Here is a 14,770-nt window from a genome sequence, read left to right as displayed (position 1 = left end):
ATGATAGTATAAGTAACCCAGGTGGTTTCTGGATGCTTAGGTTTCCCCTGAAACAGAATGAGCCTTGAAGTTGCCCGCACTTTCGTATGTTGTTTTAGCGGAGGAGAAGAACCCCTGCTGGGGGGTCAAATGAGGTCTATAATATAAATTATAAAATTGTAAAATATTGGTACAAAACTGTTTTCCTCACAGATTGAAGCTGTGGCCTGCGTTATGGTAATGGGAGTGAAGCGCCCCTCTGGGGTTTATTTTCCTGGGTTCGGCTTACATGGGATTTTCCCGTCTCGGGATTCCTTTGCCTCCTCATCCCTGTTGCTGATTATTTTCTATAGCTTCTGCCAGAAGACAGGTAGTGGGTGAGGCTGGTAAGACACAATTTGGTGAGGCCTGCCATGTGGATCTCTAAATTGGCTTTGACCTTTGAAATTGGGGAGCCACCTTGTTTTTCGTTTTGAGTGGTGTGTCCCATATCCCCTCCCATCACCACGAGAATGGCCCTCCCCCCTCCCTCCAGCAGCATAATTAGTTCCCAACTTCTTGATTAATGGGTGAAGGGCTGCAGATTGTTTTGTTTTGTTTTTGATCCTTGGAAAAAACCCAGCTCAGGCTTCTGCTGGTCGTGTAGGACGTGTTTGTGATCGCAGGATGGAGATAACTATGTGATGTTCCCCAGGTGGTGGGAGACATGGTAGCCCCCGTCGCAGTCTGTTTGGAGTTAATCTTGAACCCAGAAAAGGGAAGCGTTTTGTTTTGTTTTGTTTCGTTTTGTTTTGTTTTGTGGGGGGAGGATTGGGCAGCAAGGATAAAGCCACCGGAGATTGATGTGAGAACCGGAGATTGTCACCAACTGAAAGAATCCAAGGCATGATGGGAGAACATGGTCTCTCTTGTCATAGAGAAGACTGCCACCTGGCTTCCACCGCATGTAATAACAGCTGGGCTGGGTTTAAGTTCAGGGCGTGCAAGAGACCTCTCGCAGAGCGACAGTTCGGTGAGGAGAGTGTGTGTGTGTGTGTGTGTGTGTGTTCTTAACTGTTTTATGGCTTGCAAATAGACCGTGTGTGTGTGTGTGTGTGTGTGTGTGTGTGCTTAACTGTTTTATGGCTTGCAAATAGACCGTCATCTAATTCCAATAATGATGACCCACTGAGTCCACTGAGTGTGTGCTAAGTGGAAAGCATTGTTCCAGATGCTTCCCTTCCTTCAGTCGCCAAACATTTACCTAGTACCTTTCATGTGCTAGGACTCTGTAGGTGTGGGGACGCACGAATGATAAAAACAGACAGAAATCCCTGACTTCAGGCAGTGCTATAGCCAGTTCTCGCAGACATAAAGGAGCGGTCCTAGGACTAGCATCGAATCTTTTACATTGTGGAGATGGACGCTGGCCTTATATATTTCATGGAGCCTTGGATTGTGCATCCTGAAATTATGACCTAGTCCTGCCTCCACCCGACGAGGGAGGGATTGGTACTGTCCCTTTCTGACGGAAGAGGGAACCAAGACTCAGAGATTTGCTCAAGATCACACAGCTCACGTCTCTCGTATGGAGCGGCAGAGCTGGGATTCAAACACCGGTGGTCTAGTCCCAGAACCAAGTTTCTTAAATCCCATATTACATTGCTTCTCGAATTTGATACCACATAGAATTTTAAAAAAGAGTTTAGAGGATTTTCAGTAAAGGAAGGGCCTGGTGGTGGGGTGGTTTTTAGATAACGCTCTAGCGAGTCAGTAGTATATTCATAGAAGACCATCCTTGAGAATGGTTCTGAATCCATTATTTATGGTCCTTCAAGCTTTTTAATGTACTATTCATTGAGATGGTGATGCAGTTCCACTAGCAAGATACTGGAAATTGGCTTATCCATTGTCTCATTTGATTTTCTTTGTTGGCCAAATTTGTAGTTTATTTCTGACTTGTATGGAAAGAATGGTGGGATTAATTGACTTCTTCCCATTAATTAAAACAGTTGCCTGAGTATAGTGCCTGAGAATTCCAAAAAATGGAACTGTGAGGGGCTGGTTGAGGGGGTGGTTTCCTTTCTGAGCTTTTCTGCCATTGTTCTCTGTGTCCGTAGCCGAGACATAGGGCCTGGCGCTTTTCAAAGCTGACCATTCCTTTCGAGCCTGGGAACGTTTCACTTTGGGGTGACATAGATAATTAAATTCTGGGGAAGTCATAACCAAAGGGAGCATTTTATTTCCAACTCTGTAGTAGAAATGCTGCACTTTTTCATGCCTTGTGCTTTGGCATACGTACTTACATGTATTTCTTGTAAGAAAATTTTGAAAAAACTTCAAAAATTTCAAACATTTATGGGAACTGCTTTTCTTCAGTGTAGACAAAAGGTTGGATTTGGAACATTTTCTATAAAAGCTGTTTTGTCAAGAGACAATGGAGTTATTTTTCATGGAAAGCAAAAATGTATTCTATAATCAATGCCTTAAGTAAACAAAGTAGAGTTAATATTGATTCTGTATCATTATATATATTTTTAATTAACTAAAGAGCCCAGGGAAAGAAAGCTCATTTTCTTAAATGTCTTGATAAAGGAAATGACTAAAGTTGTGTTTGTTTGTTTTTTTTTCCTCACGCAGAAGTAGTGTAGCTTTCCAGCAATAAAAATAAGGATTCTGTAAAGGTGATGGTAAAGATTTCACTTGTCAGAAAGGTTGTTATAAATGTAAGAAATTTGAGACTTTTTCGTGTTTATTGCAGATGAGACCCTCTCAGGTATGTACAAAACGTGACATAATCTTAGCTTTTCATTTAGGCTGTCTTTGAGGCACATAGAGGTTAAGGGACTAAGATACTGAAATATTTAAGAAATGGTCGATGACAGAATTTTTCGTGAGATCACAGTATCTGCATCCAACTTCCTCATATTGCCAACCATGGAAATACTATATAGTATGAAAAGCTAATTAGGTAGAATGGAAAACATCCAGAGAGTTCACAGAAAGTTGTATGATTCTGTATTTTTATGACCCAGGAAGCGGTTCCAAGTTTACCGGTGGTCGACATTTTTAGAAAACTTGCTAAGGGGAATGAGAAAGTTGGGCTGGTTATGTCAGGGTTTGCCAGACACGAGAAGGACATCTCACACGTGCTGACCTCAGCCCTGCTGCTCCCGTGTCTTCAGCTCTTTGGGTTCTAGAAAATGTCATCCACGAATTTTTGGCGTGGGCCAGACTTGAATCACACCTGGCATTCAGTAACTCCCTCCAAGTTGCCAGAAAAAAAAAAAAAAACAAAAACGAAAAATCCCACACACTTTGTGTCAGACAGTGAAGAGAATTGGAAATAAAAGACGTCAGTACTTATGCTCTGTTAGAGGACGGTGGTGAGTAGCAAGGAAGTGCTCTTTTGGGCCACTGAGTTGCCATGAAATCTTTCTGATAGCCATCTTCTTGATTGATGTGTAATGTCTGACCTTGCTTTGCAGAAGGCTGAAGAGATTGCCGAGGGAGGAGAGTCTGCCCTGGGACCAGACGGAGAGGTGAGGAGTTTTGTGCCCATTCCTGCCCGTGTTCTGCTCAATGAGTCCCTGCCATGCCCTCCAGCACCATTTTCTGTGAACACCAACTTTATTTTTACTCAGCTTTTCGTTTCTAAGTAAAAATAGTAGTACATTAGCATAGTAGAAAATTAGGCAAGTAGAAAAGGGATATACTGGAACGTAATCTCCTTCCGTCTCAGACTGCCAATCAACGGATATTAAGTTTGTGTACCGTTCTGGAATCTTCTGTGCGCATATATGTTTATGACTCTATAGAACGTGTAAAAATCTCAAGTGATTCTATAATTGCATTTTCCCCGTAAATGATACAGAAGCATAAAGATATGACCCAGTTTCCACAGTATACTACTAATTTGAAATTATAAAACTCCGTAAACACAAACAATTTACATATTTGGTGAGCTTCTTTTTTTGACATTTTTGTGTAGGCTCACAAGAGTGCTTCTCTGTGTAGATTCACCACCACATGCCTAATGTGATTTCTCAGGATTTTGAAAATTCCCCGGAATCACGAGAACACACTTACTTACTTACTGGACTTTTTTTCTCCTCCGAAAACTCAAAAAAGTTCTCTGCCAAGGATTCACACGAGGAGGCGTGGCCCCAGAGCAGGATGGGAAGGAGTTTGTTTCAAACGGCCTTCTCCTCTCTCAGATTCTGATAAACCTGCTTGGGGGACCCTTCTAGAATCTGTGCATGCGAGGCATACTACGAGTGTGAGCAGCCTGGATCGGAGCTGAAAGGTTGAAACCACTATTCCCTGCAGAAACTCCTTGAACAATAAGTGTTGCTTCACCACTGTAATCTGTCACAAAGAAAGAAAGGATCGGGATGAGTGTCTCATGGGTCAGTCACCCTCAGTGAGCCGTTCTGGGGGAAGAACACTATTTATTGGAGCACTTCGAAACAGTGCTAATTTGTGAAAGCCCCAGCCTTACCTAAGCACGGCTCTTGTGGGTCTGCAATTAACAAGCACGCAGGGGGAGAGCGAATGCGTTCGTGTGATAGTGCTCCTACCTCTTACCGTCTGTTGGGGAGATCCCCCGATGATCTTGGGCTTGCGACATACACTTTTTGTTTTGTTTTGTTTTTTAAATCTTAACCCATGTGCATTCTGCTTGCTGAAGTTGGCAAAGTGGGCATCTTGCTCAGTTTGTTTTGAAATCATGTTCTTATTCTCTGCCGTGCTCATTCAGGGCCTTTGCCAAAGTCCTAATTCCAACCACGGCGACTCCCGATTTTCTCTGAGACACGACATAAGCAAGAAAACAGGCCGTGTTCTCATAGTCCACGGTAACGGAATACGGTCTCTCCAAGGGAGGCGATAGCGACTGGTAGAGTCCTTGCTTTACCACGCGGCCATGTAGATGACCTTGCGCCCCAGCGAGGAAGAAACGTCACGCGTGCAGAGCAGTAGTGTCCCAATCTGTTGCTTTAGCCCACATCAAAGAAAAAAGAAGAGTCGGCCTGGAGTTGGCCTTTTCTTTTTTAAAAGCTTTTTTTTTTTTTTTGGTAGATACTCACTAATATATTGTTTTTTGGTGTTTTGTTTGTTTTTTATTCTGACTGTTTTGTTGAAGGAGGAGGGAGAATGAACTTTTTTTTTGTCATTTCCTCTAAGATATGGAAGATACACTGCAGTATCCTGTGTTTCCTGTCATTTTTATTTAACTCCAATTAAGAACAATTGAGAAAAAAATTCTTCAGAATTAATGAATTGTGTAAACATTGAATTTTATTACTTCTAAGGAGATGGATAACTTAGACTGCTCACAAATCAAGCATTTCCAGGCCAGCGTCTGGCCTGGGGGGTCTGTCCTGCAAGTGTGGTCACCGGGTAATCAGTAGCATTCATTTGCATAGGATTGATTACTCCTTTTTTTTTTTTTTTTTTAGGCCTTTTAAAACAATTTGTTCCCTGAAGTAGGTTAGACACGGCCTCTGTGATTTCATTTATCCTCTTAATTTTCTGAGCAAGCCATTCTTCATGAAGACTCTAATAATTAACTTCATCTCCGGCTTGGTCCACGCGCCCGGTTTCAGAGGATCCAGCTTCTGGCTGTGTCTCACTTCCAGGTGCCCGTGGCCAAGCTAGAGAACAGGACGCTGGGTTCTGCAAAAGCTCAGATGGGCCCCTCGAGAGGGGACACAGATGACAATACCTGTTTCTTTTCCCATTCTCTCAGAAACCATGACTTAGCAATAGTTGTTATGGGGGGGTTATTATGTGGGGGTCCTTATTTGCAAATGACAAATGACAACTATTCCAGATTTAAGTAAGAAGGGAATATGTTCATATTGGGTAATTCATCGGACCTCCAGGAAGCCTGGAGAGCCTGCCTTGAGGCTAGAGTAGGCCGTGTTCTACCATCCAGCCAGTCGGTGAGGCCGTGGCTGACGGTGCATCAGCAGTGGCTCGGCATGGCCCGTCCCTGTGCTCTGCCCTCCCTCCAGCATGCCTGTTGCTCCCGGCTTCCCCAAGCCTCGGGCTCCTAATTCCAAGCCTTGGTGAGTGCGTCCAGTTGATGGAGCTGAGGTCTGCACTGACACCCTTGCTGCAAGGGAGGCTGGTGCTTTCAGCGTCTTTAGTAGGAGGTGACATCCCGCCTCTTGCCAGGACTCATAGGTGGGGAACTTTCCAGTCACAGAAAAGGGTTTCAGATGCTGGGCAGTGTCCAGCACAGAACTGGGAGGTGGTCCTAACACCCAGCGGTGATGTGTTTTTGTTTCTCCTTTCTAGCCCATAGATGAAAGCAGTCAGATGAGTGACCTGCCCGTCAAAGTGACTCACACGGAAACTGGCAAGGTCCTTTTCGGACCAGAAGCACCCAAAGCAAGTCAGCTGGACGCCTGGTTGGAAATGAATCCCGGGTACGGCATTAAAGCAGAAATTCTGGTGTCCAGTGGCTTCTTAGATGTCTGTGGTCCCCATAAAATCTCAGAACACCAGCACCATGACCTTCACTGAAACAGTTCAAGTGATTCCCCACATTTGTCATTTGTACACAGAACATGCTACGTAGGTCATGTGCGTGTGTGGTGTCTTCTAATTTTAGAAAAGTAAGCCCCCTCTCCTTCCTACTCCTCTTCCTGCAGTTACGAAGTTGCCCCGCGATCCGACAGTGAAGAGAGTGATTCTGATTATGAGGAGGAGGTACGTGGGTATCTCAGTCTTTGGGGTGTATGTGGGAAGAGCCTGTGTCTATCACTGCGTCCTCCAGTGCTAACCTTGGCGTGACATCTGGAGCTGAGGATGCCCCAGAGCTATGGCGATGGTGTCCAGCAGTATAGTGACCTCGCCGGGGCTCTTGGCCAGTGGCGGGACTCGGAGAATTCTGAATTTATATGAAACCAAGAAAAGAGAGGCTGACATGAAATGGGAGGTGGTGGAAAGGTCTTTTGGGGAGAACTGGAGATGGGTTACTCTGGGAAGGCAGTGCCCTGCCTTCCCTGGCCCACGCTGAGGCTGAGCCATCCAGAAGTTTCCGGGGTCCTTTAGGTCTTAGAGTCTACTCAAAATTGTAAGTCTGGAAGGGTAGATGAAAGGGCAACACAGACTTGGTTTGATGAAGTTATTGATCCTCTTGGTTTCTCTTTAAATGTGATTCTTGTTTAAATTCCTTGGATATTCCCGTTACCCCAAGAGAAGCACATTTCTCAGTCTCTTGGAAGGAACGAATGGGCAGTAAAGTTACCTAGAACCTAAAATGGTAACCTTGGATACTTTTAACAGAACTTAAGAAAGAATAATAAAGGGTTTTCTTTAGATCAACTACGAAATGCGTTATAATTATAAATAGAGGATTAAAAGAAGATTTTTATCTCCTTGCTGAGAGCATTGTTTGTGGGTAGTCATTAATTCTGTTTACCAGTGTGGCGGAATCTTGGTTCAAAGAGCACCGTGGCCACAGACCGGGTGAAGCCGTCCTACCAATCAGGTCACTCACCAGATTTCTAAGACAATTGTGATTTTCTTGTATTTTGCAGTACCTGCCCTTTTTTCCCCTAAATTAATCTACTGTGAACACTTGGTAACTTTTACAAAGAGGAGGAATTAAAAAGTTATGTTTCAAGAAAAAGGTACCAGCAAAAACAGGTGCTTTGGGTTGCGTATTATTTATTTTTTACAGGCCGCTTTGGCTCTGAGGTCTTTGAAGCTTCCAGAATCAATTTTTTTTTTTAAGATTTTATTTATTTGACAGAGAGAGAGAAATCACAAGTAGGCAGAGAGGCAGGCAGAGAGAGAGGAAGAAGCAGGCTCCCCGCGGAGCAGAGAGCCTGATGCGGGGCTCGATCCCAGGACCCCGGGATCACGACCTGAGCAGAAGGCAGAGGCTTTAACCCACTGAGCCACCCAGGTGCCCACCAGAATCAATTTTAAAAATGTTTCTTGTTCACTGGGATGAATGGGTCCATAAATGATCCATTGGAAGAAACCAAAAGGTCCACTGGAAGTCACTGGGTCAGAGAGCCAGGGAGGGACAGGGGGGTTGCTAAACCCACAGGTGTCAGCCCAGGACAGACAGCCACACACAGCTCTGGGCAGCTGGGACTAGAATGAATTTGAACCCGAGTCCCCATCTTGGGTCTGTTACTTACAGTGAGTCACGTCCCTGCTCAGAGCCTCACTCTTTTCCTGGAAAACAAAGGAGCCAAACTGATTCCTCACCTCACCTCCCAGCATCTCAGTGGTCCGTTACCAGAGGTTTGGTTGTTAGCATGAATATCATGTCCGCTCCCATTTCTTTATCCAAGAGTGATGGGAAAGCATTAATCTCTTAAAACCTGCTTTTAAAGAAATTCCACCGGTGAGTCTGGAGGGTTTAGCTCCCAACAGCAGTGGTTGGCCGTGGGCATAATGACTATGTAGCAAAGCTTTCCAACAGATCAGCAGAATGTAGTATGCGGCTAAGAGGAGCCCGTAATGAATCCTTTGCCAAGTTACTGACAGCTTTCGTCTAAATATTCAGAGATCTGTGGTGTGAAGTAGTCCCAAAGCAGTGGGTTTCAAGTTCCAGCCCCACTACCTGGAATGCATGGGGTCATCCAAGTCCCCTTGGCTAAATTATCGGGGGGGCATTTTTATGAGAAGGGCAGTAGTAAGCGTCTGAGTCTGGCTTTGGCTGTGGAATTTTTCTAAGAGAGAGCAGGTATGGTCTGTCAGACTCTTTGATAACCAATGATAAATACCCATCTGCCAGTTATATTGGGAGCAAGGGTTCTAACGGATCCTCAAAGGGTTTCTTCTGTTCTCTTCTCCGTGATTTAAACAGAAATGGAACAGCGTATCGCCTGGTTTAGGGAGGTGTTAAATTTACTTTCTCCCTACATCGTGTTTACTCTGTGAAGCTGAACACCGTTCAGTCTCCCTTCAGAAAATGCCAATCCTAGAGATTTTGTCCCTGAAATGGAATCCTTCCTGTGTCTTTGTTCCTTCCCCCAGGATGAGGAAGAAGAGTCCAGTCGGCAGGACATGGAAGAGAAAATACTTCTGGATCCCAACAGTGAAGAGGTTTCCGAGAAGGACGCCAAGCAGATCATTGAGTGCGCATCACTCCGTTTTCTCCCTTGTGAAAATGCATGTCCCCAGAATTGTGCTTTATGGATTTTCTTTCAGAGAACTTTGTCTGAGGAAGGAAGGCGACCAAGTTCATAGCCACGTTCCCCTTGAAATGCTGCCATCAGAGGTCACCACCCCGGTTCTGGAGCTCGGCTTTCCCACCTTCCTCAGTGGCATCAGCACTTACCCAGGAATGCCCATGAGAGATGCTGTTCCACCCAGGTCCCCGCTGCCAGCCAGCCCCCCCCTTCCCACATGGTCTCCACAGCACCCCAGGACCTCTTGGCACCTCGTCCTCCTCCCCGAGTCCGAGTGCCGGATCCAGTCTTTACTAGGGCCGTTCTCCATGTCAGCTCTTTGCTTGTGTGGCTCTAATGTTGAAACTTGGGGGAAATGATATGTAAACTAGAACACTTTAAAGTAATGAGATTTAAAAAAAAAACAAAACAAAAAACAAAAATAGGCATTTTGATATTGTCTCCTTTTTTTTTTTTTTTAAAGGTTTTATTTATTTGAGAGAGAGCACAAGCAGGGGGAGTGACAGTCAGAGCCGGCAGGGTGAGAAGGAGACTCCCTGCTGAGCAGGGAGCCTGACACAGGGCTCGATCCCAGGACCCAGGGACCATGACCTGAGCTGAAGGCAGACACTTAACAGCTTAACTGACTGAGCCACCCAGACGCCTATGTTTTCTCCTTTGATTCGAGGTCTGTGGGCCTCACACTAGGAAACTTTGTTTTCTGGGTCCGCCGAAGGTTTAGATCTGCCCAGTGGCTCCTCACTGCCCGTGGAGTTAAACACCAGCCCGTTAGCAAGGCAGAGGAAGTGGAAGCCGGCTGGTGCCTTTCCCATCTCTGTGGTCACATCGCTCCCTCCCTCTCATGCCCAGCAAGCTCTAGACACCATTCTGTGGATAGGGTTTATCTTTGCATCTGGAGAGCCTAGGCTGGCCTCCCTGGCCACTGGGTCATCTGCAGGGATGTGGTTCCTGCTCGGATCAGTCATTGGAGGTCAGGCAAGCCTGCCTGCCGGTCCTGACTCTGTGACCTTTCCCAGGGCCCAGGCACACGAATTAACCTCCGGCTTGCTCGCTTTCTGTGAGGGTTACCAGTCCTGTCTTTTAACCAGAAGATGTACGGGAGATGATCAGTAAACTATACTTCGCACAGCAGGGCTCGGCTCTCCATCCGTATGCTCAGTGATGTGTAGATGATTCTCGGCTCTCTGTGTCTCAGGACAGCCAAGCAAGACGTGGACGACGAGTACAGCATGCAGTATAGCGCCAGGGGCTCCCAGTCCTACTACACGGTGGCCCATGCCATCTCCGAGCGCGTGGAGAAGCAGTCCGCCCTCCTCATTAACGGGACCCTGAAGCATTATCAGGTAACTGGTGGGGGTCGGGCCCTCTGGGGCAGCCATGGGCCTCACCTTATGTCTTGCACATGCATACGTGGCTTGCGTAAGGAGTCTGATGGTGGTGAGGCCTCTGGGGTCACGTTGCTTAAGACACAATGATTCTCTGTGGCGCCTGTAATTCTTGCTTTAGAGACGCTTCCGTTCTACCGTCATACCAGGGCATCCCCTAGAAAGTTCCCTTCCGTGAATTTAGGATGACTCGTGTTCTAAGAAATACAGGCTTAGCATTTAGAATGGTTTTGTTGTGGATCTCTTCACAGTGGAAAACCCAGTATAGGGAACATCATTGCCTCGTCTTGTAGTCCATGAAGCATTTCTTCCAGAACTTTGGTGGTGGGTCTAGTTTAATGCCATGGATTCAGCTTCTAGAACCGCTGTCCACTACATGTATGGCCTTTTTAAAAACACAGTAAAGTGGTGAGCTTTAATGAGACGCCCACTGTATACAGAGCAGACGTTTCGTCTGACCTGTTGGAATAAGGGCAGCTCCTATTGTCTACCACCTACCACTCTGGCGTTTCCCAAAGTGTGTTCCTTAGAACACTTGGTTCATGAGCTTTCCCTTAAAAAAAAAAGGAAAATGGGGTCGTGGTCAAATGAATACGAGGAAATACTATCATCCAGAGGTAGGATTGTCATGTAATTGACTACTCCAGATTTGGATGCTTACAAGAGTGAATAAGGGCCCTTCTTATTCGCACCAAGCATAACCCAGGACGATCCTGAGCCAACCAGACAGAAGAGCACCGTGGCAGTGACCCCTCCTGGTAATCCCTGGTGTGCGTGAGCACATTCACGACTCTTGTAATCAATGACTGCGTGTCAGCGTCCTGCAGCAAGATCACTTTGACTTCCTATTTCCCAAATATCTTGGACCACCCAACTTTATGTTCATATATCCCTTATTAATGTCTTGTAATTTAGAAAGTATATGCAAAGTTCTCTGAGTTTATAGGCTTGGCTCCCCTGAACTCCTCACTGCCGGCACTGGGCTGGCTGCCACAACGTGGGGGTGAAGGGTCCAGGGCTTATGGACCTAAATCACGTTTAATGCCGTGTTGATTTCCTCCTGCAATCAAAGCCTTTCTCATCACTTGTCCTCACCGCCTTTCCAAACTTGTCTCCCCCATATCCATCTGAGCTTCCTCTTCTGGGCTGCTTGTGGACTTCCTGAGCATGCGTCCGCATCAGTCCCCTTACGGGCTTTTGCTCCACTGACTTCCTCCTTCCTGGACTCTGACTGCCAGCATCAGACCCATGAGATCCTTTCCATTTCTCACAAACTGATTCCAGCTGTGGCTCGGTGCCTGCCTGGATCACCCTGTCCACCCTGCCACCTCTCTGCCACCTCGCTCCTTGATGGTTTGCGTATCTTTAATAATTGTAACCCTGACCTAGTGGGGGGGGGTCTTCCCACGGCTTCCTGGGAAAGCCACACACGTCTGGTTCGCTCCCCAGACCCACCCCTTCATGGTCTGGGGAAACCCGTATCACCTCCCACTGTTTTCATGAATTTCTGGTCTCCTCTGCTGCCAGCTTATGCTTCTGTTTTATCTGGGTTTAACACAAATGCAAAATTCAGCCCCTTGGCCAGTTTTCATTAAAAAAAAAAAATCAGGGCACCTGGGTGGTTCAGTTGGTTAAGCCACTGCCTTCGGCTCAGGTCATGATCCTGGAGTTCCGAGATCGAGTCCCACATCGGCTCCCTGCTCTACAAAGACTCTGCTTCTCCCTCTGACCCTCCCTCCCTCTCATGCTCTCTGTCTCTCATCTTCTCTCTCTCTGAAATAAATAAATGAAATCTAAGAACAACAAAACAAAACACCATCACGACTATCCAGATGTTTCTGGCATTTAGTTGACTTTCCTAAAGGTCTGGTGGTCTGGGGATCCTGTAGCAGGTCTGCAGCCCTTCCGGTTTGTAGTCACTTCCCCGTCTGCCCATTCCCTCGGAGCTCTTCCTGCTTCTCCTGTCTCTTGGTGTTGCTGTCCTCCTGCAGAATCCTTTACGATGATTCGGAATCTTGCACGGTACAAGGTACCCTAAGTGGCCTATGGAAGTATTTCTGCAGACCATCGCAGGGCTCTCCCCAAGAAAATCTCTGCTCGCTGCAACTCAACGTGCGTGCCAGGACAATTTTAAATAAGATGATACGTATTCATATGTGTGCCACGTACTTTGAACCCCTTCTCGGTGCCTGTGGATATGCGATTGCCTTTGTTTCCTCTTGGACTGCAAGCTTCTGCAGGGAGGCTGCCTCCTGCAGAATGGGCAGGCGTCCATCTGCTGTACCCCCTTGCATGGTTCTTTGCACAGAGCTGTCATTTAATAAATATTGAAAATAATTGAATTACTCACTTGGTTCTTACATAAAACAAATTAAAATTAACATTTCCCTGAGCATAACTTAATTAGCAAGCTAAATTAACTTCAGCAGACATGCATATTTATACATTTGTGTATTTATGTATATTCACTTACATTTAATACATAACATATAATATGCACAAATAGCTGTATGTATTTTATAATACGTACGTACACACACACACGCACGCACACACACATATGTATATATACAGAAGTATATTGAATTGCTCCTACCATTTAAGCCCGACATCTGTGTGACGGTGGTGGTATTGGTATTGACGGTTGGGAGAAGGAAGGGGAACAGTTTTGTATTTTCACCCCAGCCTTTCTTGTACTTAACACAGGAACTCCACAAAGCTCTGTCTCTGGTGCAGGCCTTTCGTCCTTTAAAAATATGTCATCCGTGTTTCCAGCAATCAGCTTCCCTTGCAGTGCTCCGGGGGAGCGCCCCCATGGCAGTTCCCGCGTGAGGCCCATCCTGCGGGCCCAGCAGCGGGCCCAGCTCCCTGGTCCGCCGGCTTGCTGGCAGAGGGGATCACGGCCCGGGAAGGCTCTTCATGGCCAAGGAGGCTGTGTCTAATGATCTCTGATCTGTGTGCCAAACCTGCCTTCTGGTTTGTTTGTCTCTAATCCTCACATTGGCTTTTTGTTCTTGGAGTGGTTGGAATGGATTTTCGTTTGGGTTTTCTTCATTTATAATAACTCTGGAATGTCATATACTGTGAAATGCTAAGTAGGGATGAGCAGCAAAGCTGCTTAAAATCCCACCAGTATGCTACAGCCCGTCATTTCTAAATCTGATTAACACTTAGCACCTGCCAAGCAGCAGGGATGATTACAGGCTCATATTTTAAATTCTTTTTGTGTTGGTGCTTCCCCCCACTTTCCTACTGTGGGAAATCCAACATATAGCACCGAGGAGTTAAGAAGTCGCAGCCTCACTTGAGTTGTATTAGTATTAATTACCTGTGCAGATCTTGGATAATTGAAGCAATTACTCTTCATTTCAGCTCCAGGGCCTGGAATGGATGGTTTCCCTGTATAATAACAATTTGAACGGGATCTTAGCTGACGAAATGGGGCTAGGGAAGACCATACAGACCATTGCACTCATCACTTATCTGATGGAGCACAAAAGACTCAATGGCCCCTATCTCATCATTGTTCCCCTTTCGTAAGTAAAGTCATTTATTCCTTACTTATCTTTCTGTAGGTTATAGATTGTCCTATTTAGGAGCTTGTCCTTGTTTTCCATTTAAGGCAGAGTTGTAACCCGTAGCAGGATCACCAGAAGCTGCTGATCTGAACTTAGGTTTTCGCTTCCCACCCCCGGCCTCTTTGAATGGCTATTTAACCACAGGACAAAGTGATTTCATCCGCCCTGAGCATCACGCCGCAGTTCACAGCCCGCATCACACCTTAAGTGGCTCACGGGGCAGAAAGGTTTTGATTCCTATTTTTTAAAGATTTCTTGGATTTTTTTTCCCCTTGTCCCATTTCCAAAAGCTTACATACATTCAAAAAAGTATGACTTCTTAAATCTGCCTCGACTCTATCTCTTAGAGCAGAATCTGGATCACAATCATAACTGTGAATTTGGCATTAAACCGCTTTCAGAACGGACAGTCTAACGTCCATGATTCCATTGCTCCGCCAGCACAGGTCCTCCTGTCCTCCACTCAATGCCCAGAGCCTGGGCGGCTCCTCCTAGGTCTTTTCTGGGCCTGAGAGAAGGAATACCTGTTCAGAACGGCCCTCCTGGGAGGGCAGTGGCTCTGGCTGCTGGTGTTAGGTCGCAGTTCCAGCCGCTGAGATCTTTGTCAATCTGGGTGCTAAGACAGACTTGGACCTTGCAAAACAGACAGACAGACGAGCGGAGGGGTTCTGGTTTCTCATTTGCAAAT

At 46.1% G+C, this 14,770-nt stretch overlaps 1 protein-coding gene across 4 annotated transcripts in view; it reads left to right on the top strand.

Annotated features, from left to right (window-relative positions):
• LOC111153501 (SWI/SNF related, matrix associated, actin dependent regulator of chromatin, subfamily a, member 2) overlaps positions 1-14,770 on the top strand; it is a 178,109-nt gene that overhangs the window by 48,400 nt on the left and 114,939 nt on the right. For all 4 annotated transcript variants that reach the window (XM_022512561.1, XM_022512558.1, XM_022512559.1 and 1 more), the window contains exons 10-15: positions 3,447-3,500; positions 6,262-6,392; positions 6,618-6,675; positions 8,965-9,065; positions 10,315-10,462; positions 13,877-14,040. In XM_022512561.1, coding sequence (XP_022368269.1) covers positions 3,447-3,500; positions 6,262-6,392; positions 6,618-6,675; positions 8,965-9,065; positions 10,315-10,462; positions 13,877-14,040 — 656 coding nt within the window. The remainder of the gene's footprint in view (positions 1-3,446; positions 3,501-6,261; positions 6,393-6,617; positions 6,676-8,964; positions 9,066-10,314; positions 10,463-13,876; positions 14,041-14,770) is intronic.

The sequence above is a fragment of the Enhydra lutris genome, unplaced genomic scaffold (assembly GCF_002288905.1).
Source record: "Enhydra lutris kenyoni isolate GAN:26980312 unplaced genomic scaffold, ASM228890v2 scaffoldscaffold33, whole genome shotgun sequence".
Classification (NCBI taxonomy): Eukaryota; Metazoa; Chordata; class Mammalia; order Carnivora; family Mustelidae; genus Enhydra; species Enhydra lutris.
Note: the sequence above shows the minus strand (reverse complement) of the source record. Positions and strands in the feature narration are given on the sequence as shown.